This window comes from Erpetoichthys calabaricus, chromosome 1, assembly GCF_900747795.2.
Source record: "Erpetoichthys calabaricus chromosome 1, fErpCal1.3, whole genome shotgun sequence".
In the NCBI taxonomy this organism is placed as follows: domain Eukaryota; kingdom Metazoa; phylum Chordata; class Cladistia; order Polypteriformes; family Polypteridae; genus Erpetoichthys; species Erpetoichthys calabaricus.
In genome coordinates this window covers 78,606,183-78,630,390 of record NC_041394.2, presented here as the reverse complement: position 1 = coordinate 78,630,390, position 24,208 = coordinate 78,606,183, and the positions used below count along the sequence as shown (strand labels likewise).

The following is a 24,208-nucleotide window of genomic DNA, read 5'->3' as shown; positions in this document are numbered from 1 at the left end:
TCAGTGTGCAAGAATATTTTATGAATAATTGTATTTCCATTGACTCACAATGATGCTGACTTAAAACATGGAATGCCTGTAAAAGTAATGTACATTATAAAAAAATTCTAACACTAAAAACTTTGCAATATTTTAATAAATAAAGATCTTTTATCAGTTAAAATATTTTTTATATTTAATTTAAAGTAATGCCTATTAGTTCAGGAAAGCAGCTTATCTAAATACTGGTCTTTAATTGATATTGTTCAATCCAATAGTAATACTGTAATTATAGGTGTTTAGATCTGTAAAATAAAAGCAGTAAACAGTTCAACCAATTTACTGTTAAATTATGGTAAATTATTTACTATAGTAATTGTTCTCCAACTTGGTTCATGTGGCTGCAAGCTGCTGTTCTCATCAGTTTTACAACACAGAATGCCGAAAGGCTGCAGATACTTCAGTGTCAGCCCCATGCTCATTAGTAAATAATGGAGAATGGTGTAAAACAAAATAAAAAAATAAAAAAATAAATGATTCACATGTAACATACTTAAATGTTTGTTTCATTCAAACATAAAAAGAAAACCAAACTTAGCTTAATTATTTCTACATTGACTCTAAATCCTGGGAAATAAGAGCATATTTCATTAGGCTAGGAGTCCAGCTGAAACCTGAACTTGTTTGGAACAAAAACCTTTTAACCACAAGTGTTCCCCAGAATGCACTTTGAGAACCACTGGGCTAGCATAGTATAAATCACACATTACATTTGAAATGTGAAGCGACACTTTTAGATTATAGTGTCATTTGTGAAGCCTTTTTGTATGCATAGAGCCCTATGACCTCTAAATACACCAAAGATTCCGGCCCACATTGGGTGTATACAGTGTTCTATTTCGACCACAATGATACCACTACACCAGGGGTGTCAAACTCAGATTCTCTGCATCCGGAAATACTGCCTGCCCTCTTTCAGATTGGCCTCTCTTTCTGTCGCTGCTCATTGATTAGTGTGCTACCAGTACTTTTTCTTTTTTCCTCACTTTGTCTATTTACAGTATATCATACTGTACGGTATCTTTCTGAAGCATTAGCCTCTCAATCTAATGCTTCATTTTATAATACCAAATGTCTATAAATACTTTCATTCGTTTAGGGAAGAAAAAGTATAACTTATTGAATAGTTTTGAAATCATTGGTGGTTAGGATGGGAGGAGATAGCTGAAAGAATATTGAAAATGATACACAAAATTGCTTTTTCTATGGACAGGCTCTTGATATAAAAAATGGAAGCAGTTTCTACTTTTACAAAGATTTTGTTCCACATGCAAGCAAGTTTGAAGGATGACCATTTGCATTTTAGCTTTTAAACTGTACCATTTACGTATTTCTACAGAGCACACTGCTTTTCTGTAATATTTCCCAAGGCTTGATTTTAATTTGTCTTTGCCTCTATGATTCAGTTTTTGCTGAGAATTGTGCTCTCCACCAGTAGGTTCATGTATTTGGATGTATGCTATCATAACACATGCTTAGTGACTTGAATGAGTTTAATCATGTATAGACTTAATCTGTATTTTAACTCTGCAAATGTGAAAACTAGAGTTATAAACCTCTTCAAATGGGGTACAAATAACTATTGGGTTTTTCTCTTTTACAGTATGTAATTTGTATAATGTTTGTAATTGCAATCCACACATCTCTTGGGTGGATGACATTGACGTTCATAGATGATGATAAAAAAAAGGTGTGTATTAACTAATGGTTAGTTTTAGGTCAAGATATTTTTACTTACTCAGTCATTCCATGTAATATTTAAATGTATTCTTAACACATTTATGCGTTAAGTGTATTGCATAGTAATACAAAAGAATGTGCAAATTGTATATAAGAAGTATAAATTAAAGAATCGGTGATGAATGCTGGGTATCTGCAGTGTTCATCAGAGTAAAAAAATCGTATAACACAACAAAGCCTTAGATTCTGTGATCATGCATTTTTTTTTTTTACAGAAAGTATAGAATGCCAAGAAAGGGAAAAAAATCCCCAAAACATTTTATTGTTGTTTGTCAGGATACATGAACTTTGGCAAATAAAAAAGTGAAACAATATGAGGTTTCCAGTCTGTCAGTATAATAAATCCTTTACAATCCCTTCTCAGCACACACACCCCCTTAAAAAATACATAAATAAAACAAAGTAATATAAATAAGTATATCAAAAAATAAAAATTTTAAGGAAGGTGTAGATCCAGGAAAAACAGATTTATCTTTCCTTAATGCTAAAAACCAAAGTATAAATTTAAGAATGGAATTACAATCAAATGGATGCTTTCCCACCCTCCTAGTCTATTACCCTGACCAAAAAGAAAAACATGATCACAGAATGCTGTGACTTGCACTTCCTCCTCTTCATTTTTCTCAGAAAATGTAATTTCTTCAGAGGTGATTTTGCTCCATCTGACATCTCTCTCTTTCTCGCTGAAGCGTATTCAGTTGTACTCCAAACCCCAAGCTGTTGTGTCAAACTGAATATGGCATATTTGCTCAGCCTTACAAGTTACTAATTCTGATAGCTTTCTTCATTGGTGTTTTTGTTGGTTGGCTGCCTTATATATTTTTTTCTTTATATCACTTCTCTTCCATACTCCCTCTTGTGAATTTAGATCACCAAAGCATATGGGTTTAAAGAGGCTATGAAAGTTCAGGTTTACAAGGGGGGGGGAAAATAAAGAAGACTTTGTGTGTGTGTGAAACTGTAAAGACCTTGGATGAAAGAAGCAACAGCCTTTTGTACACTCTATGTACTCGTTTTTTGTGTGTGTGTTAACAATCTGAGACTTTTCAGAATCCATTGGCACAGAGAGGCAGCACAAGAAAAGAAAAAAAAAAACACAAACACCTGGGCATTTTATTTCCGTGGCCTGTGGAGGCTGGTCAGAGGAGTTGGTGTAATTTTCAACAGCCACCACCATCTAGCCTGGAAGGTTGTGCCTCTTGTGGTTCAGATTTGTTCCTGTTTGTTCATTGTTTGTTTTTTGGAGTATTACACTACACTTTCTTCCAGCTCATCTGTGTTTGGAAAGATCATCTTCTTACCTGTAATGTCTGTTGTTTCTGCACAGTGCATCATCATGCCATGCAGAGACTGACTGCGTTTGGTCCAGATCACACTTAACCGTTTGGCGTAGCTATAGCAGGTTGTTGTGGCAATTTCTCCCATGTCAAATGAGCAGCTACGCTTGGTTTTGGGAATCCCAACACTGGAAGGCCTCTCCCAGGTTGCCCCTTTTGTGGAAGAGGATTTCCATTCAGACCTTTCATTGCTGTAGTCCTGTGAGTTTTCTGCAGATGGTGGTGGTAGAGCAAATTTTGTAGCTGGCATTGTGTGATGCTGCTCACTCCTGTACCTAGGCTTGACCCTCTTGCATTGAATTTTTGTTCCATAATATTGGGCCATATGATCATGCTCGGATGAAAATGGTGCTCTTTTTTTATCTGCCATAATTGGGGGTTTAGGAAGAGGAGCCATATTTCGTTGTGATAAAATCCCATTTGGCATAAGTTGATTGCCATTGGTTTGGGAATATACATCAGTCACTTTTGGCAGTGAGTTGGCACTGCTGCAGATTCTGTACTTAACCATCATGACAACTGTAAAAACCAACAAGGTGACTACAATTACTCCTCCAACAATGATTGTTAGTGTGCCTCCCAAGAAGTGCGCATGGAGTGAGTGGCAGTGTGGATAATCGTCTTTGGTGGTGAACTGGGCACAGCCCACCACTTTGGTTGCTGCCAAAGAAGTCACAATGTCATCAAAAATTGCCAGGACACACAAATCGTAGTCTACTCCTGATACCAGGTTCTTGAGTCCAAATGCTTTGCTTGTGGAGGGTAAAATTCTAGGAAAAGGGAAGGAAAAGAAAATCATTGAAGGGATATTATTAATTCTATTAACTGAACTTTAATTCATCTTATTTTTCTATGACTTATAAATGAATATCTCAGCAATGATACTATTTAATAGACATATATATACATTACTTCCTCCGTCAAGCATATTACAAAGAGAGGTGTTTTTTTTTTGTTTTTTTTTTTTTGTTAAATGCATGATTGCTTAAAGCTACTCTAAAAGAAGTTTACATCATAACATAATTTTCTTAAACCCACTTAGTATAATTTATTCTCTGAGCCTTTGCCACCATTTTTTTACAGTGCCAGTTCATGACTGGGCTTGCTGTCACAAACACACAGAACCCCACATGGTACATAATTTTAGAACTGCCAAATTGAGTAAAAAAAACTCATTTTGAAGATTTGGTTGGAAAACAATGAGTCCCAAGATTTCTACAGAAACGGCAAGTAATTCTGAGGACATTGACTCTTTATTACTAAACAGTACCTCACCGTCCTGCCCTACTGTAAACTTTTTTGTAGCAAATATATATAGGAGGTAATCTGTAGCATCCAGCAGTTTTACCAGGTAAGTAAGGAAGTATGTGTGGCACCACATATGTCAGTTGTAGTCTCGAGGGTGTAATTGAGCCAAATTTAAAAGCAAGTCAGAAATAAGTACTGGTATCCATTGACGTATGTCCTATCTACAGTAGTAATGTCCAATTGTACTTGCATCCAAGGTCCATAGCAAGTATCTTTTTGCTACTTTAATGTCCAATCGATCACATTTGTAACGGCTATAGCTGGCGCAATGACCTTTCCACACCATGTGCATTTTAAACAAAACAGGTTGTGCTGCTAGTCATATAATAGTACAGCACATATCTAACTAATAATTAGATATGTGTACTTAAATGCTTCACTAAAAAATAATAAATATATGTACTCTATTAAATATTTTGTATTTTCTCATTTACTATGAAAGAAGAACACTCTACTATAAAATTTTTCTGGCGGTCTGGTAGGGCATTGGGCATCAACGTCTTGCTTGCAATCTTGTTCACTAGTGTCTCTTGTGTATGTTTTGTATTTTGTAGCATGCATCATGGTCCTTAATCGCCACAAGATTAAAAAGTGCAATGAATAGTACAGCGGGTTGGATGTTCTGACTCAGACCAAGCAAAGGAAAGAATGTGGCCTGAAGACTTGTGAGGACAGCAGTCCTCTTTAAAGACAGAGGATGAGCAATATCTCAAGGCTAATAATGGGAGCTGATCAGGCTCTTTTCCTACCATAAACAGTCCTTTTAAGGACCTTCAAATAGCTGCTTATGCCAGTGTGTCAGCCTTCCTTTCACCCTCTTCGTCAAATGGGGCTAACTGTTCTCACAAGTCTTCATACAACACTGGTGACCATGTTTACTTTGCTTGGCCCAAGACGGACAATCCAACCTGCTGTGCTGTTCATTGCACCTCTTTTTACGCACCTTCAGTTCACACGGCTCCTCACCTTCAGTGTCTCGCCTGCCTGTACTCTCACAGGATGAGTCACTACCAGATGATATGAAAGTGGTATAGCAGTGATTGTTTTCGCATGAGGTATTGGCTCTACGGTCATGACAAATTTGAAAGACCGTTTACTTAAGTATGTGTGATGATATTGTCTTATGCAGTACGGTATATTTGACCTCTCCCCTATAATTAGAGAGAAGCTCATATTGATTTGTCCCCAGTGCCAGAATGTAGCCTTGTATGTATGTCAATGAATACCTTTAACAAGAAAAATCTATTACTTTACTCAACAGTTTAACCGGGTTAGTAAGTATGTCTGATACAATACCTCCGTATTTGTCAGATGCTACATTTGTTCTATGTGCTAGCTTACTACTGCTTTGTGTGCATTATTCATATTACATCTTGCATTATGCCTCAATGTGTTCATGTAAGTGAGCTTTGTTTAAGCAAATGCATTTTACATGTGCGTCCACTTAAGTGAATATTGGCATCGAAAAATTAATATACATTATGTCAACTTGGTTACTGATAGCAATGAAAACAACTCACAACAGTCAGTCTGAAGTAATCGCACCAAAACAATAAATTTTGGAAGAAGCTTTAGTTTTTCCAAGTAACACCTCCACTGCATCAGGACTACATCCCTTGCCCTGGGCGATTCTTTGAAGTTAGCGGACGCCTGTGTAATATATAACTGTAGATTTAGCATGCTTTATGCGTGCTTGTGGCTTGACCTAGTAACAGTGGTATGTTATGGTATTGATGCTTTTGGTCTTGACAGGGCACTTTATATTGATTGTAATATGGATGTAGCTTCCATTTTGGAGATGTTGCAAATACTTTTTTTTTTTTTTTTTATTTTGTTTAAATTGTGATTTAACATCATTTTAAGAGGCATGACTGCTCCCTGGAAGAAATCGGTCCCATCAATATACAGTTAGGATCAATAGAATTACTTTTAAAAACATTTAAATTAATTTCTCATCCCAACTCCAATTATTTTTCTTTAACATGGTGTTAGTACTTTGTTGTCGTCTTGTCCCTCTCTTGGAGCACTATGTGTGTCTCAGGCTTAAGTCAAGTTTGTGTTTTAACAGACCCATACTAATGAAACTACTTACCCATGATGGTTCAATGTCAGCTCAGAAAGGTTCAAGTCTTTCCTTATTTTTGACATTAAAATGTAACTACTGTGCTTAGTGATTCTTCCCCAAAGTCATTGTGCACTGCAGTAGCACTTTTGTTTCTTCTTCTTCTTGGTTTGTCAATCAAAATACCTACACTGCTCACTTCAGCCTACTGCATTTAGTACTGTTATAAAATTTAAAAAAGCTTTCTTTTTATAGGCCTTCTTGCAGTATCTCACCTTTTTCTGTGTGTGTGTGTGTGTGTGTGTGTGTGTGTTTTCCTCTGAGCTGGCATGTGTGAGAGAATTCTGCATAGCAACAAGGAATGCTAGTGAGCTCCGCTGAGAGTCAGTTGTAGCGGATATGAATTCACAATCTACTTTTTTTGGATGGGCTGCTGGAGGGAAGGTAGCAAAACAAAAATGCTAGCCCTGTAAATGTGGCATTCCTCTTGGTGGTTGTTATAAGCTCATGTTTAATTTCACAAATCCCTTTTAGATTTTGCCATAGTCAGATGCAGAACATGACACCTCGAAAAATATAAGATGTTTTGGCGCGGTGCATTATGGCCCCTTTTGGTTTTCTAATTAAAAATCTAACCTAGTTTAGCATAGTTTTGTGAAAAAAACACCAGCTGGCAGTGCACTCAGAGGCAGTGTTTATAGTGGGAATGATTAGGCTTGTACAGTTCCAGTGGGGTAAGTAACTACAGCTTGCCTGCCATCACACTTTAATCAGACTGTAACATTTTATAGTTTTATCTCCAGGCTTATAAAGGGGGGTGGATTAGAGCACAATGAAAGTTGCATTTTTTTTATTTAAAAAAAAAAAAAAAAAAAAATCTTTGCCTCATAACTTAACCTTTCCTGTTTCCTTTTAAAAGAATGATTGGAGTGTGGGCTCCACTTGACATGATCCTCAAGAGACCCATGCTTGCAAATCTTTGCAGCTACAGCCCTTGTATTTGTCAATTCATGATGCAGGAGTAGGGGTAAAAAGACAGTGGAAGGTAAGCTGATCCCTGGGTGAAATCCAGTAGCTCAGCCTGCAACTTGCATAGTCAGCAAGATGCTCTTTTCTTATTGATTTGTGCACTCTAAATATCAAAGCTCATTTTCACCCATAACCCCCCTCTTCCATGTGCAGCATGAGCCTACCTTTTCAGTGGTGTGCATTATGTATTTTCCAAGTATCGGTGATGCAGCGCAAAATAAACTGCTGTATTTTATGTTTCAGTTCTATCAGGCTACAGTTAGACATTTTATTTAAACATTAAGTGACTTCAAATGTGTACATTACATTTAATTGTAAATATATTTTGTTTGTATTTGTGTTTATTTATAAAAGACCATTTGGTTTGCTGGTAGACTCCTGGTTAGTGCAGCTCATTCAGAGCTCCAGTAACTTTTTGTATATTTTGCATTTTCTCCATGTTCACGTTTTTGTGCTGAGTCTTCGCTATTCCAACATCCCAGGGAAGTGAATACAGTATTAGATTAATTGGCAACACTGAACCTGCACTGTAATTATAGGTTTTACTCTGTAATGGCCTGGATTTACTGTACATCCATGGTTGGCTCCATTGTTTTCTGCAGTACTGCCCTTTTAGCTCCTTGCAAACCTTCTGTGGAAAGGAGGGCTTAGACATGGGTGATCTTATTTTACAATGCATTTTTACAAAACTGGTATCCTTTACACTGTGTATTGAGAAACAAAGACTTAGTATAACATTTTGGTTACTTTTTTGGTATGAAGTAGACGGAATCTTGCTTCCTTAACCCAGACTTTCTCCATCACTTTATTGTGTGTGCATTTGCAAATCAGCACTATAGGCTAATACTTGAATCCTTTTAAGAGCTTGCAATTGTAGCCACTTAATTACATGCCCTTTCTTTAATCATAGTTGAACTGTTAGCTCCTAGCGCACTTCACCTTCATCAGATACATTCTTCAAATTGTCTATCAGCACATCCCTTAAAGGCCATGTGAAATTAAAAGCTTTCAGCCCCTACCTTGCAGTTTGACGGGTGACTTGCCCATCTGATTTCAGCTCATTGTGCTTTAGGGTTTAGACTTTTTTTGTTCTGACTGCTTTAGGGTCTCAAATGTCATTTAGTTATTGAGTATGATCCTTTACTTTTTCTATCGCATCGTCTTGGTGAAGCAATGATTCAGTGAACAGTAAAACAAGAAGCTGCCTCCTATTACATTATCTGTAGTTTATGTGATAAGTAAAAGCATGCAGTGGTGACACACAAGTCAGTACCTGTCATATGCTTAACAAAGTATGTGTGTATTTTTGTTTGTCCTCCTCTGTGATTGATCTGACTGGACATTTCATTTAATGGCATCACTCAGTTATTCAGACAATCCATGCAGATATTACTCAGCATCTTCTTTGTTTTGGTTCAGGACAAAATAGTCTTGTTTTGGGGGGGGGGGGGGGGGGACTTTTCTATCCATTTGAAATATATTTTTCATCCTCTCCCAGCCCAGTTGAATTCTAAATTATCTGAATAACAGTGTTTTTGATAGTTCTATCAAGATATGTAAATGCTTTTAGTCAAATGCAATCACATTAATTTTAGAAATGAAAATGTCAACATTTTTTGCTTTCCCATTTTCCTCTTCAGAACACCTGATGCAGACACTTATTTTATTGCATTTTAAACTGTAAAGCTCCATTAGATGCAGTATTGGTGTGTGACCCAATCTAAATTATAATTAAGCTGCACATCTTAATAAACTGGGGGGAAATAACCAGACAATTTTAGAGGAGGAAGTAAATATCAGAATTAATAGCTTCAATAAAATTGCATCACTGGAGCTGGTATAAGTCACTTATTTTTAAAGTTTTTAGTTTAACCTTGTTAATTGAAGTGTGTATGTTATGGAAATGAAGTATTTAATCAGTGTACATCTCCTTTCTTGACCAAGAGAATGGATCACAAGTGCATATGATTGAAATGAAGTTCCAAGGCACGTTTCATGGGCTTATTTTCAGTGTAAGATGAGGAACTGAGCTTCACAGAAGGACCTTCAATTAGAAGTGCTGTAGCTTCCAGTTGAGGGAAGCCAGTTTCGTGTACATGGTTTGGAATGTTATGTGCCTCTCATGGGAGATGTAGTAGAAACAGCTTATTGGAAGAAGATCCAGAGGCAGATCTAGGGCATCCTGTAGGATAAGATGATATGGTTTCTCTTGATTAAGCTTAGAGCATAAATTGGAAATTCACTAGGAGGAAAGTTGCTAAGGATAATGTGGTCTGGTCTGTCCTTGCCAAAAAACATATTAAAAGTAAAGTGAAATAATAACTGCATCTGCTGCTGTAATAGGAACAGCAAATGCTTACTGTATTACTCTAGCTATGTGATGAAAGAAGTAAATGTAAAAATCTACCTGTAAGCAGTAGTTGCTAATTTTTGAGAAAATTACCATAATTTTACTTGAGATGTTTTTCTGAAGCACTGTTAAAGTTTAGAGTATTATTTTAAATGTTTCAGATGCAGCACAGGCAGAAAACATGCTTACATTTAGATTTGTTTATGGCCCTAAACTGAACAAAATAAGACTGTAGGAATATACTCTGTTCATCTCCAACATATCCATCCATCCATTATCCAACCCGCTATATACCAACTACAGGGTCACGGGGATCTGCTGGAGCCAATCCCAGCCAACACAGGGCACAAGGCAGGAAACAAACCCCGGGCAGGGTGCCAGCCCACTGCAGGGCACACACACACACACCAAGCGCACATTAGGGACAATTTAGAATCGCCAATGCACCTAACCTGCATGTCTTTGGACTGTGGGAGGAAACCGGAGCACCTGGAGGAAACCCACGCAGACACGGGGAGAACATGCAAACTCCACACAAGGAGGACCCGGGAAGTGAACCCGGGTCTCCTAACTGCAAGGCAGCAGCGCTACCTACTGCACCACCATGCCGCCCTCTCCAACATATATACAATTTAAATGATTATGTTGCTGTCCCTATATTTAAATTACCCTAAGTTCTTGTCAATAAGCCGCGGCTTATCTAAGGAAAAAAGTTGTGAAAATGAAAAAATAGAATATCGGCTTATACATAAGTCCGGCTTATACATCCATCGCGGGGGTTGCGTTCCAGAGCCACCCGCGAAATAAGAATATCCGCGAAGTAGAAACCATATGTTTATATGGTTATTTTTATATTGTCATGCTTGGGTCACAGATTTGCGCAGAAACACAGGAGGTTGTAGAGAGACAGGAACGTTATTCAAACACTGCAAACAAACATTTGTCTCTTTCAAAAGTTTAAACTGTGCTCCATGACAAGACAGATGACAGTTCAGTCTCACAATTAAAAGAATGCAAACATATCTTCCTCTTCAAAGGAAGAAACAAATCAATATGTCTGTTTGGCTTTTAAGTATGCGAAGCACCGCGGCACAAAGCTGTTGAAGGCGGCAGCTCACACCCCCTCCGTCAGGAGCAGACAAAGAGAGGGAGAGTTTGTTTTTCAGTCAAAAATCAATACGTGCCCTTCGAGCTTTTAAGTATGCGAAGCACTGTGCAGCATGTCTTTTCAGGAATCAGCTTTACAAAAGATAGCAACGTGAAGATAATCTTTCAGCATTTTTAGACAAGGGTCTGTATCGTCTAGGTGTGCAAACAGCCCCCCTGCTCAATCCCCATACGTCAGGATCACAGATAGTCAGCGCAAGATTGACAGAAAAGTAAGCAATCTAGCTTCTCAGCCATCTGCCAATAGCGTCCCTTGTATGAAATCAACTGGGCAAACCAACTGAGGAAGCATGTACCAGAAATTAAAAGACCCATTGTCCGCAGAAATCCGCGATATATATTTAAATATGCTTACATATAAAATCACAATTTAAATGACCGCTACGCGCTCGTGTTGACTCGGCGACGCCCAGAGCAGAAAGAACGCGCTCCGGCCGCTCCAACCGCGCCATGCGGGGAGTGAGAGAGACGGCAATATCTCACACTCTCTCCCCCCTTAAAGAAATTAAATGGGCGCGAGTGAGACCACTGACCTCCCTCCCTTCTATTAGTTATAGGTTATAGTATGTTCGGCTTATCCATGAGTCCGGCTTATCTATGATACGATTTTATTTTAAAAATTCGTATGATTTTTGGTCTCCGGCTAATACATGAGTCCGGCTTATAGACAAGAACTTAGGGTACTATATTTTCCTGTCATCCGCAGTATATTGCTGTGCACTTTGAGCTACTGTATGAAAATGTGCTATATAAATAAATTCTGTTGTTGTTGCTGTGACTCTCTTGCCAACTGTATTGCATGTTTCTGAGCTGGTCATTCTTGCGCAGACACGGAGACTAAGATGGTGTTGCCTTTTTGTTACTCAAAAACATGCATCATTAACAATCTCTACAGTGTAGACAAGGAACACTTCACATCATAATGAACCAGCACCCCATTGTCATTATTCTTTGTCTAAGCCATTATAGGCTTCTCTAAGGAATATGTTAAGTGCTTGAAATACAGTATTATGTCAAAATTTGACCATCTTCATGCTGAAGCTTAAACTGCAGTCTAGATAGCAGTGACACCTGTAAATTTCCCTTCTATTTATCATATTCACACGTTTATCTTAAATCTGAGCAAGTAAGAGTCTCTTTTGTATAAAATGTATGATGATAAAATTTACACACATTACAAATAATTGAAACAATTTTATATTTTTTCCATTAGTAGGATATTTTATCACAAACTCATTTGTAAAGTAACTAATGTGATATTAGATGTACACTGTATGTACATCTAATATCAATGTACAAATTTGTTTTCATTACATTAGGCTTCAGTTCACTTATAATCATATCTGTAGTCCAGGGAAGATGATAAAAAATGTACAGTACTATTGTGACTGCTTTGTCTGGTCTTTGTTTCTTTTTTCTTTTTCAGTATATTGCTTCAAAATTAGATGTCTGACTTTTTACACAAGCTGTCTCAGTTTAGTTCTCTTCATTTAGTTATGTCCTATTATTATTGTATAGCTTGCAGAAAATTGCTCTGCTCCATTTATCATTTAGTCTGACCTTCAAACCTTTTCCTGTTTAGCCCTTGAGATTCAGTAGATCCTGCACACTATTGGACAACAGTTTTCTGCTGTTATCATTAGTTTAGTGTTTGAGGTATATCTTTGTATTTTATAACAAAGGTTTTTAAAATCAAAATGAAAAAAGTTATTGATTCAATTCAAAACATTGAATTCCTTTCAAATTCAAATCTGAGCTAAAGTATATTTAGACTAATTATTGTTTCTGTTTTTGAATAACTTGCTAAAATGTCTACTTTGACTCACAATTTCAACCCAATTCTATACAGTTTGCCTTTGGGTTTATCAGTTTATTTTAAAATTATTACAGTGATAGTTGGCATTAGCACACCCCTCCATATTTACATTCCAACCATTTATGGTTCAAAAGTGTTTCAGCCTCAGACAGATGTTCTGTAAGCCCAGGCAGTGGCAGAGGTTTCATAAAGGAGTGGGTTAACAATGGAAAGGAATAAACTGAAGACTTGAAGCTGCAAATGTTCCCAGCTGAGGGCAAAAAAGTCCACTCATCTTATGGGTACTCACAGGGGTGACAATATTCTCTGACCACAATGCCTGTGGTCACAATGACAGGTATGCACTTTAATGTGAGCCTGGTGCAATGACAAAAATGCACACCCTGATGGCCATGCATGAGTGTCCTGTACTCCATTTATCACTGCTTCTTGCCAGCAATCTAAAACTAGGTTTTCAGTATTTGTACAGATGCTAACTGAGAAAATCTTAACAATTCTTAAAAATCTTTTTTTGGCCAACTTTAGGCTAGTCAATTTTTTATTCCCTCACTGTCTCATTCTTTAAGGTGTGTGTGCATGGGGTGGTGTTTGTAATCTAGCTGTTTCAGAAGTGATTCTCAGGACAAGAATACAAGTCTGGAGACAACTTGGTAAAATGTTGGGACTGCACAGCAGCAAAATCATCACTGGAAAGGCTATGCCTGTAGAGTTTCTTTCTAAAAACAAACCCCCAATTTCCTCCAGTGCACTTTAAACGTTCAGGGTTGCAGTGTCCATTTACTGTTCATATATTAGAGAAATACTGTATGTAATGTATTGTGCTCATGTATGGAAAAACTTGGGGGGAAACCGTAAAGGGCTTGACTGGTTTGGGGAATGATGGGGGTTGGGGTTGGAGGGGTGAATAAAAAACTGAAATTGCTGTTGTCAAATCAAAAGCTTAATAACATATGTTAATGATTAAATTGTATATCTTGCTATAATTTGTGCTATTGCATCACTACATGGAATAACAGCAAATGGAGTTTAGAGAAGTAAGTCCATTTTTTAACCCGCTTAGTTCTAAATGGGGTCACAATGGGTGCCATAGTGTGTGTAAGACAGGAAGTAGTGTGGTCTATTTATAAAATAAGTTGAAATGCAGCAGCTGTATTCAGGTATGGCAGGGTTTGCAATTAGACAGTAATGTTAACTTTAGTTATTCATGTAGACATGTCAAGAGTTGGTACCTGGTTCTGCTGCTGTGGTATCAGTGTCATTACATACATGTACTGTTTTGAATTGATTGACTACAGTAATCTGCATCTCCTGTGGTTCTACGTTATCAGCAACAAAAAGGTCTCGCTTAATGGGTGCTGTTTTTCATCCTTTTTACTGGGTGTGATAGCATACTGCTTATCTTATATGTTGTCTTGAGTTCATCATTTTGCTAACAGTTTTCTGTTCTTCTAGCCTTACAATTGCCTCAACTTTATCATTATAACTGAGCAACAGAAACCACAAATGACCAGTGGCAATGTGTTGTTCACTTTTACCACTAGTCCAGTGATTACTTCAGCAGCCAACTCACATGCTGCTCTAACAGAGGTTTTTTCCCTTTTCAATAGGTTGTTTATTTTCCACACACTCATGTATGTTCAACTGAGGTCTTTTTTTGGATACTTTTCAGCTATAATTTTTTCCTAAACCTGCTATTGGTTTGATGACATGAGAAGAACATCATTTCTCTTTGTTGTTTAAATCCCTGCCCCTGCTCTGAACTCTCCCTTCATGAGGCAATGGGTTGGTTTTGGAATTTCACACCCACTGAACATTCTAATTTTTCTCACAAACATTTAAGCCAAATCCATTCATGCTTGTCACCAGATGTATAATATATACATCTAGTCTTGTAAGACTAGGCTTTCTGTAGAGGCCTTTTTATCCTAACAGCGTTGATCTTTCAACATATTAAAGTATAAAAGGAACAAAATGATTCCTTCTGTTTTATTTCCTTTTTAAATATTTTTGAGAAGAATCTCTTGGTTTATTTTTTTTTCTTCTTCCAAAGGCAGTGCCATTTTTTAAAAATGTAATGTAATTTTGCCTAGAATGAATTAAATGGTAAACTTCCTGAAAACCTTTTTTGACTTATTCATGCACTAGATGTAGATGTGTTGAGGGTTTATACATTGACCTTGATGGTTTGGAATATGTGCATGTATTAATCATTAAAATATAAATGGTTTAACTTTTATCCTCATTAGAAAATCCCTGCAGCAAACTTAACTGATACATCCCACTTGATTTGTCAATTGATATTATCCAATAAAATTCTTACCTGTACACTAGAGTTTCATCAACTGTGCAGTTGTACTGTATTTGATACATCCAAACGGTATAGGAAGATTTCCCAATTAGCCATCGAACAACTGCAGATGTGGCTGTCACATCTGTTATCCGAACCAACCTCTCTTGAGTTCTGCTGCTTCCCTCGGTGCTGTTCCCTCCCGTTTTTGCAGAAGTTGTAATATCACTGGATCCAGGGTCCTGATGTACAATGTGAATAGTACCATTGCTCCGGTGAGGAAGGGGAATAATTTTTAAATCCACCAAAGCTGTAGATTCCCCAGCTGCATTGATAGCAATGCAAGTGTAGGCTCCATCATCTCGTACTGTCGTCACCAAGATGTCCAGGGTACCATTTCTGTAAGAGGCTGTTCGGGATGAGTTGGAAATGATTTTATCATCTGGTGATACCCAGTGAATCATAGGCTCTGGGTCACCTATTGCTCGACACCTAAGGGTAGCCCTTTGACCTTCCAGTATCCAAAGCTTATGAGTGTGTCTTGTAATAAGAGGTGGCTCACATGTAAACTCTTCTTCTGGTATAGACCAAAAGTAGCGACCTGCCAGATGTAAGGGTGAGGCACAAGTCTCCATATCATCCTCTCGAACCAGTCTTCGGAGCCAGAGCAATTCACAATTACAGTGTAGTGGGTTGCCACCAAAATTGAGTGTAATGATAGAGCTGTAGGGAGTAGGGCTTATCACACCTGTCTGAGATCTGGCAAACAAAGGATCTGGAGGTAGTGTCTGTAGCCTGTTAGAGGTCATGTCTAACCGAGCAAGTTTGTAAAGCTCAGCAAAAGATCCTTCCATGACAAAGTCTATAAGGTTGTGATCTAGGTTAAGTGTATGAAGGTTGACCATATTTTGGATTGCCTCCCAAGGAACTTTCTGAAGGTTGTTATAAGATAAATCCAAATCTTCTAGAGTGAGCAAGAAATCCTCAAAAGCTAATGCTGAAACATTTACTAACTGGTTATTATTAATAATAAGGTGCTGAAGGTTTAGCATCCCTCTGAAATCCTCATCATGAATTTCAGTCAGTCTGTTAGTGTCAAGATGTAGTGATCTAAGGCTCTCTAGATCCCCAAATGCAAAGGGCTGAATGTCGTGAATTGTGTTCCTGGACAAAGTTAGATCCACTAGACCAGTCATATTGGTAAAGTCTTGTGGCTCCACCACTCTAATAAAGTTGTCAGCAAGACGAAGCTCTACTGTGCGCCTGTCAATATTTGGTGGGATGAACAAGAGTCCTTTGTTGGCACAGAGAGTGCTTAATGATTCTGACAGGTTTTGGCAAACACAGTGGAATGGGCAGGCCTCTGTCATGACTGCAAAACTTCCCACCAGTAAAACGCCCAGAAGCAGGCTTTCCATGATCATTGAAGTCCTGAGACCTGAAATGAAGAGAAATCAAATTAAGCCACAAATAGGAAATATTAATTAAGCAGGAGCAAATAATCAGTTCTTTTTAAGTTCACTGCTTGTGGTAATGTTGGTTGATATAGTTGGTCAGTAAATATTCTATAATGACTACCTTACTTTCAAGGTATTCTGTGAACAGACAGTCTTAAGAATGTGTGTATTTATTTACTTTCTATACTTTACATCATTGCATGTTCAGCAACTATTAAAATAAGTATGTTTGGAAATTGAAAAAAAAATGAGTCTTTCTAAAGCAAATATAAATGTGATGCAGTTCACACCAACACCATTATGGTGACTAAATAACACAAAGTAAAATAAATTACATATGTTTATTAAAAGCTTGATTTGAAAAAAGATATCTAAACCTGTGTCAAAGTGGGAATAAATGGTGTAGCATTTATTTATGTGTTGATATTTAAAACCAGAGTGTGATATATCCGGCAGATAAATACCATAAGCTGCCACTGAAATGCCACCTACCTCTTTTCTAATTTGCATACAAACCATAATTAATTTATTGAGATGAAATGCTTAACCTTCCTGATCTTATCTCCAATTGCATTTAAAAGAATATATTAGAAGGTAAATATGTGCAGAATCAACATACCATTTAAGGAGGGCTGTCTTTTTGTTCTAGCTGATATTTTCCTATAGCTGATGCATGGATTTACCATTTATTTATGAAACTGGGTCTGTAACATGACATTCAAATGGCTCCATGTGAACGTGTCTGTGGTAAGTTGCCAAGTGGAATATTTAAGGTCTACTTTTTTAAGCAGTCTACAAAAATCACTGAAAAGCATACTCTCATTGGGACTTTCATGTGTAGCTGATATTCAAGGAGAGTTAGAATAATCAGGGTTTTAGCTTTTTGGGGGAGTTAGTGGTGTGAATGGGTTTTCATTCTCTGCTTGTCTATATACCCAGTACCTCAGGAAGCAATCCCCATCTATTGCATTGGTTATGCTTTTACATATCTGTTTTTATCTTTTCTTTATCTTGTTTGACAGCTGTATCTTGTTGGGCAATATCAGTAGGGTTGGATACAGGTAACATGTTCTTCAAACATTTACCATTAATTTCTATTGGTAATTGTCAACTCCCTGTTTAATGAAATCAGTCGTTCACTAATAATTAGTCATGGGATTGTCAAAGATGTTCTATAAATGCAACTTCTTCTCCTTGTCCTTCTTATTATATCAAATAAGTAAAATTAACTTAGATTTTTCTTGAAAGCTGTTTTAAGAAAGAAGGCATCTTCCTGTTATACTTGCTGGCATTATGGAATCTACGGAAGTGTTCTTTGCCTGCTTGGAACCTACAGTACTGAGCAACAGAAAGCTTAGAATTTACTTTAAAGATTGCAATTAGCCCAAAGGACTCATTTGATGGCTTAATACTGGATGCTTCTTACGTGAATGACAGCCAAACCACATTTCAAAAACTGTAAATTGTATATCTGACAAAACTTGACCTGTAGTGTAGTACCTGGAAAACCAAACAAATCGTATTTAAACAACACATTTGTACTTCCACAATGTAAATACTAACATAGCGAAAAGTATTTGAATAAATAAATCCCATCTTGCCTAATCATGTCTTTGTGTATGACGTTGCATCAAAGACAAAAGGTGTAAACCATAAGCAAACTCCAATCTAGACAAACCGGGGCATCTTGCAACACCACCAGTGTACTTCATACAAAAACACTTCTGGCACTTCTCTCTGAGGCAGAATTCACACACGCAGTTGATACATAAATGAGTGACACTATGTTTATGGCTGATATGATTCATCTCTTGGGAGTAATTGTTTCCCAGCATAGTCAAAAGCACAACATAGTCTATCAACTGAAAAGAAGTTAAAAAAAGCCTCACGCCTGACACTCCATGATCTCTTTAAGCGTGATAGCAACCCTACCTGCCCCAAATTACTGTGTGGGGGTTAGAAAATCTGCCCAATCCACAGTATCAGTGAAGACCTGCTCACCCTTGGGACATGCATAGTTTTTGGAAGTGTTTTGTATCCATGTCTATTTGCTGTGAACAGTTACAATAACTGTAGTACCTGACTTTTTTTGCAGGATTTCTCTGATAAAATTCTGAAAAATATAGATTTGCCATTTAGTCACCAAATCCAGTTATCTTCAGTAATGCAAGCAATAGTATAACTCAAATCATGCTGTTGTCTCCGAACAGTAATATTACTATGTGGAGTGCTGCCATAAAGTAGAGGCTGGTTTTGATTGAGCTTACTTCAGTGGAATAGTCATTATAGGAAATGTCTTTGAAAGTAATCCCTCTTTCTTCTCAGACACTTAATTAAACTAAATTTGGAACATATGTTTCATTTTCTCCTTCATATGTAAGAAACCTATCAAATCTCAGGCTTTATTTGGGAACTTTATATCTAGAAGAATTACCTTGAAGATCTTTGAAAATAGGAAACATGTTTGGTGCAGCCTGATCACCTTAAGCAACTGATTAGAAAAGCTCTGGAATAAAGTGTTACTCCTCCTCCTCCTCCTCCTCCTCAGCCACCTTCATGGGGTGGGTGGGGGGGGGGGGTCTTCTTTCAATCTTGCTATTGGGATCCCAACAGATTTCAGACTGTGCCCTTTTCTTGCATATATGTTCATTTAGGGAAGCCCTTCACTGTCATGAACTACTTGTTCAGTTCTGTACATTGCTAGGGCCGTGATGTTTATCAGCAGGGGTGTTTTTAATGCCTCGTATTGGTGGTTTTACACTGCCTCCTTTCTATGCAAAGTTATGCTTGGCTGAATGTAACACAAGCCAATTTGGACCATTCAAGACAATGACAGGTTTAATGGGGATTTGATGTGCATTGCTATTGATTTTAATATGAATGCTATAGTGTGAAAGAAATTCAATATCTCTTTTATTTATTTATTTTTATGGCAGCCTAAAAGGGTACTACTTAGTTGTAGAAAAGTGCTGAAAAATACAGTGTGGCAAGTTGAAGCCATTGTTAAAATGAAAGATTTATTACACAGAAATGTGTAGTTAGCAAAGGGAAGGTAGGAATGTTGGCTTGGCATACAATATATTTCTCACTATTCAAAATGGCTAATTTAGATTTCCTATGTGCTTTTAAAGGCTAGAAAGCCTGCTTTCTGCTACTTAAAAAGAATTAGTCAATATAGTTCTTTAGTTTATTTGTCAGTCTGCTTTTCACTGTTAAGCTTTAAATGGCTATATACTACTGTGTACAATGTACTACTGACCTGGCACGATAGAATTTTTATTTATCTTTCCTCTAATGGATTGCAGCAGCCTCGATTTTATAGCCAGTAAGCTGTGACTTCTACTCATGTTTGCAAGATTTTCCCCCAATGACCTCAAATCAAATTAAAAAAAAAAAAAAAAAAGTCAATACTAAGCAAATTGGTGGTGGTTTTCAAATAATTCTTTTTATACCATCTATCTGTGTATAAATCCACTAAATCCAGTTCAGGTCACTGAAAACTATTTGAGCAGCATCATGCACGTATAAATTTATCTAACAAGAGCATGCCCACAACACACACAACTTTAGGTCACTGAGGTAGGAATGTCAAGAATAAGGACTATAGAAAGCCCTGCAAAACACAGCAGGCATGTAAGCCTCCATTAGAACCTTAGTAGTCAAGAGGCTAACAGGTCTGCTGAACAACAGTAATTTCACTGACCAAACATCCCCACCCCACTTGACTGCAAGTCAAGTATCCATTTCACGTGTCCTAACCACACCTTATTTCTTAACTCAAGTAAACTTTAAATTTTATAACCTGGAAAGTTAATCTTCTGATTTTAATGACTGTCATTAAGGATTTCTTTAAGATAAAATTTTAAAATTTGTAAGCGTATGAATGTTAAAACTCATTTGAACAGTGACATTTAGTCAAAGATCTGTTTTTAATTGTATTTCTACTTTATGCAAAAGCAGAGTCTAACCATTTTTAAAAACAGGCCTTCCTGTCTAGACTAGGAAGGAGGTGCAGTGGTAAGGTCACTGTCTCATAGTTCCTGGATGTTGAATTTAATTCCTGGCTCAGCATTCCTGTCTGGATTTTTGTTCATTCTCCCCTTGTCTACATGACATTCCCCAATATCATAAATTCACTCGCTTGTGTATCATTCATTGGACTGCCATTCCATCCACGTCAGATTACTGTCTTGAACGTGATGTTCCTCGTGGCCCTTTTCAGTGGAGTAAATAGAATAAGAATTTGAATGGATTGATTTAAAAATCTAGTGGGAGAAGGGCATACTTGCCCCATTGTCATAGAAATAAATGTGCATATCATAATGTATGTGTATATTTAACAATATGTAGGTTAAAAAGAAAAAACTGGCACAGGTAGGATCAATATATTAATATGTGCTTCACACTGCACTGATTTGCTTAAAATTCATGGTTTTCACACTCCAGTGCCAGCACCCAAGAGACCCAACTGTCATGCCATAAGAAAGTCATATTTTAAATTCAAAAAATTCCTGTAGCTTTTACTGAAGTGTTGGCAACCAGTAATCCTCATCTGCAAAATGTATTACTGCATTGGTATTCAGGGCACATCAGCTGTGCAAACAGATTTTAAAAAGCTACTTTTCCTTCATTTATTTTCAAGTTAGTGTTCAAATTACGTTCTGATTCAAGGTAAATGTAATATTGTTATAAAGTTCATATACAGCACATACATTCACCAGTCCACTCCTATTATCTGTAGCAAAAATAAAATTTCTTTAACTGAATACAACATACAGTATATTTATATAGTGTCACAATTTTGATAAGTTTAATGTGATGTTGAAAGCAGTTCACTTGTTAAATTGTATGCACTATATTACAAGGACATTCCAATAGCTGAAATACAGCAAAAATATAGGCAGTTGTGGACATGATATATAACAGCAGTGTCTTTAAAGTACTGTGTTTGTGTGCATGCATTTTGGTAATTCCTATTATGTACACAGAACATGGATGTTTGCTCCCTGTCCCAGAGGATCATCCAGGTTATAGGTCTGAAATTTGCCTTATTCCTTGAGTTGTGCCATTTTGAAAAAAACTGAGTAGGTTAAAGAGGATGGAATTAATAAAACGTTTTCAACTTTAAATCTAGCTTAATATAGTAGAGAATAAATTCACATCATTGAAGTGGCGAAAGTCCCATCTTAATCCGATAGTAATTATTTTAGGGTCAGAATAGAAGCCTATGCCAGTTACACTGTGTGCGAGTAAGGGAACGGTATTAGACAGGCATCAATCCTTGGCATGGTCTACTCACGTTAGCACAAGGACCACTTTCAAATTACCGCTTAATCTAACCTGCACGTTTTTAGGAATGTGGTAGGGAAACCCATAAAGACAGAGAATGTGCAAATTCTACATGGATGAAGACTGGACAAGTGATTTGAACTCCTCACATTGCAGAGGAGCAGCAATTAATATTGTGCCACCAGACTTGTTGAACTTCATTTTGGCAACACCTGTTGTTTTCCATAATGATAACCTTTTCAACTAGAAGCAGCAGCCAAATAATAATTTTATTTATATAGCGCCTTTCCCATGCTCAAGGTGCTTAGTGTTGATGACAGGGAAGAGTGGCAGTAACATGCGTGCGCCAGCATCCCCTCCACAGTCAGATGGAAGACAGGTGGGTGATTTGTTAATAGTGATAGAGGAATGGCATTACGGGCGGCATGTTGGCGCAGCGTTAGCACTGCTGCCTCGCTGTTAGGAGACCTGGGTTTGCATCCCGGGTCCCCCCTGCGTGGAGTTTGCATGTTCTCCCCGTGTCTGAGTGGGTTTCTTCCGGGTACTCCGGTTTCCTCCCACAGTCCAAAGACATGCAGGTTAGATGCATTGGCGATCCTAAATTGTCCCGTGTGTGTGTGTGCGCGCCCTGCAGTGGGCTGGCGCCCTGCCTGGGGTTTGTTTCCTGCCTTGCGCCCTGTGTTGGCTGGGATTGGCTCCGGCAGACCCCCGTGACCCTGTAGTTAGGATATAGCGGGTTGGATAATGGATGAATGGAATGGAATTACTATTACACAACTGATCCTTGCTAGTCATTGAAATTTGTCTTTTTTTTTTTTGTTTGTTTTTTTTAAGACTCTTCGTGAACAGTAAATAGATTAATATTGAAAATTCTGGGGTGGAACCAACATACAAAATGGTAACACTATAAATTCTAAACAGACTATGTGAGTAAGGAGACCACTGTTATTGTCGCTCTTGGGAATAGGATGTGATGAAAATAAGCAACCCTTAAGACCATTGACAAATACAGAAAAGATATAGCCATAAAGCCTCAAAACCTGGGCACATTTTATTCACAATAGCATTATTTCCCAGATATTCCTTTGATGGTTGTGGAGTGTATTAAGGTATTTTATGAATAGTCTTAAAATGTAACCTGTCTTTTGGGAATTGAGTAACTAAAAACAAATAAATAAAAAATGCTCCACTTTGCATAAGTATTTCATGTTGCACTTGGTACCACACAAAGGCGTAAAAGCAGTCTAGGCCTTCCTCTACTTGCCATTTTTATATTAAGGTGCACCAAATAAGCAACTGAATAATAACAGGTTTGAAATTTAATACCAGAGTGTGTTGAATTTGGTCTTATTTATATATCATTAAGGTTACAGAGATGCAGGTACAGTAATAGTGAGAACTGCTGGTATTCTCTGGTTTTATAAATGTATATGTTACATTTGAAGTATTTGAAGCCATTTTGCTCATTTCAGAGATGCTTTACTAGATTCTGCCTTAAAGATTAAAATTCATACAAGCTATAGTTATTAATTCTAAGAACTGACTAATTCAAACTCTTAATCTTCAAATGATATTATGACTAGTAAGTGCTTTAAGATATGTTAATATATAGTATTAGTTTATATTTACTACATCTACAGTTAGTTGAAAAATGTTTTTATCATGAATCAAGGGGTAATCTGGGAATTCATTTTGAAAATAAAGCACCTGTGTAAAAATTGCATGTGTGACCTTTTCTGCACAGCTGATAAAATAATGTTACTATAAAAGAATTGCAGTGCTGCTGTTACACAATGTTAAATAGCACTAGTTCAGAGTGTTCATTTAAGTAGCAAATATCTATAACATTATGTTTTTGAAATTAATTGATGACTTAAATGGTTTACATTTTGACTGAGTGCTGAGGAAATTGTGTAGTTTCATTTCTGCAAAGAACTACGGGGCCAATTCTACCTTGTCATATGTGGCTGGTATTTGTTTTTACACTCTGTTTTGTGTCTATGGCTTTTTTTAATATCCATTATTGTACTTCCGTGTGTATGACTATTTTGCTTTTAATAACACTCGTAAAAGCTCATTCTTTTGTAAAAAGTTTTGGTTATCTTTGGTTTTAATTGCTTGCTGTAAGCTCATTTCCAAGATGTTTGTTCTGAAGACCAATATTATAGTCTGGAGGGAAATGAGAAGATTAATCTAGTTGGTCCATTTTAGCAGAGGAAATTCAATTGCTTCTGAGAAAATGTTCAGTTAGCCTGCAGACTCTTTCACTAGACCAATAAAGTGAGATCATTATATTGGTGTACTGTAACCGAAAAAATTAGCCTTAT

At 37.2% G+C, this 24,208-nt stretch overlaps 3 protein-coding genes across 4 annotated transcripts in view; 1 reads left to right on the top strand and 2 right to left on the bottom strand.

Annotated features, from left to right (window-relative positions):
* The window catches only part of pcxa (pyruvate carboxylase a), a 725,880-nt gene that overhangs the window by 479,241 nt on the left and 222,431 nt on the right, over window positions 1-24,208 (top strand). The window lies entirely within an intron of this gene.
* LOC127525812 (leucine-rich repeat and fibronectin type-III domain-containing protein 2-like) overlaps window positions 1-24,208 on the bottom strand; it is a 170,292-nt gene that overhangs the window by 131,761 nt on the left and 14,323 nt on the right. The window lies entirely within an intron of this gene.
* lrfn4a (leucine rich repeat and fibronectin type III domain containing 4a) overlaps window positions 2,006-24,208 on the bottom strand; it is a 36,526-nt gene continuing 14,323 nt past the window's right edge. The window contains exons 2-3 of the mRNA XM_051932389.1: window positions 15,169-16,573; window positions 2,006-3,886 (exon numbers count right to left, since the gene is read on the bottom strand). Of these exons, the coding sequence (XP_051788349.1) occupies window positions 3,028-3,886; window positions 15,169-16,559 (2,250 nt within the window). The 5' untranslated portion in view covers window positions 16,560-16,573 and the 3' untranslated portion in view covers window positions 2,006-3,027. The remainder of the gene's footprint in view (window positions 3,887-15,168; window positions 16,574-24,208) is intronic.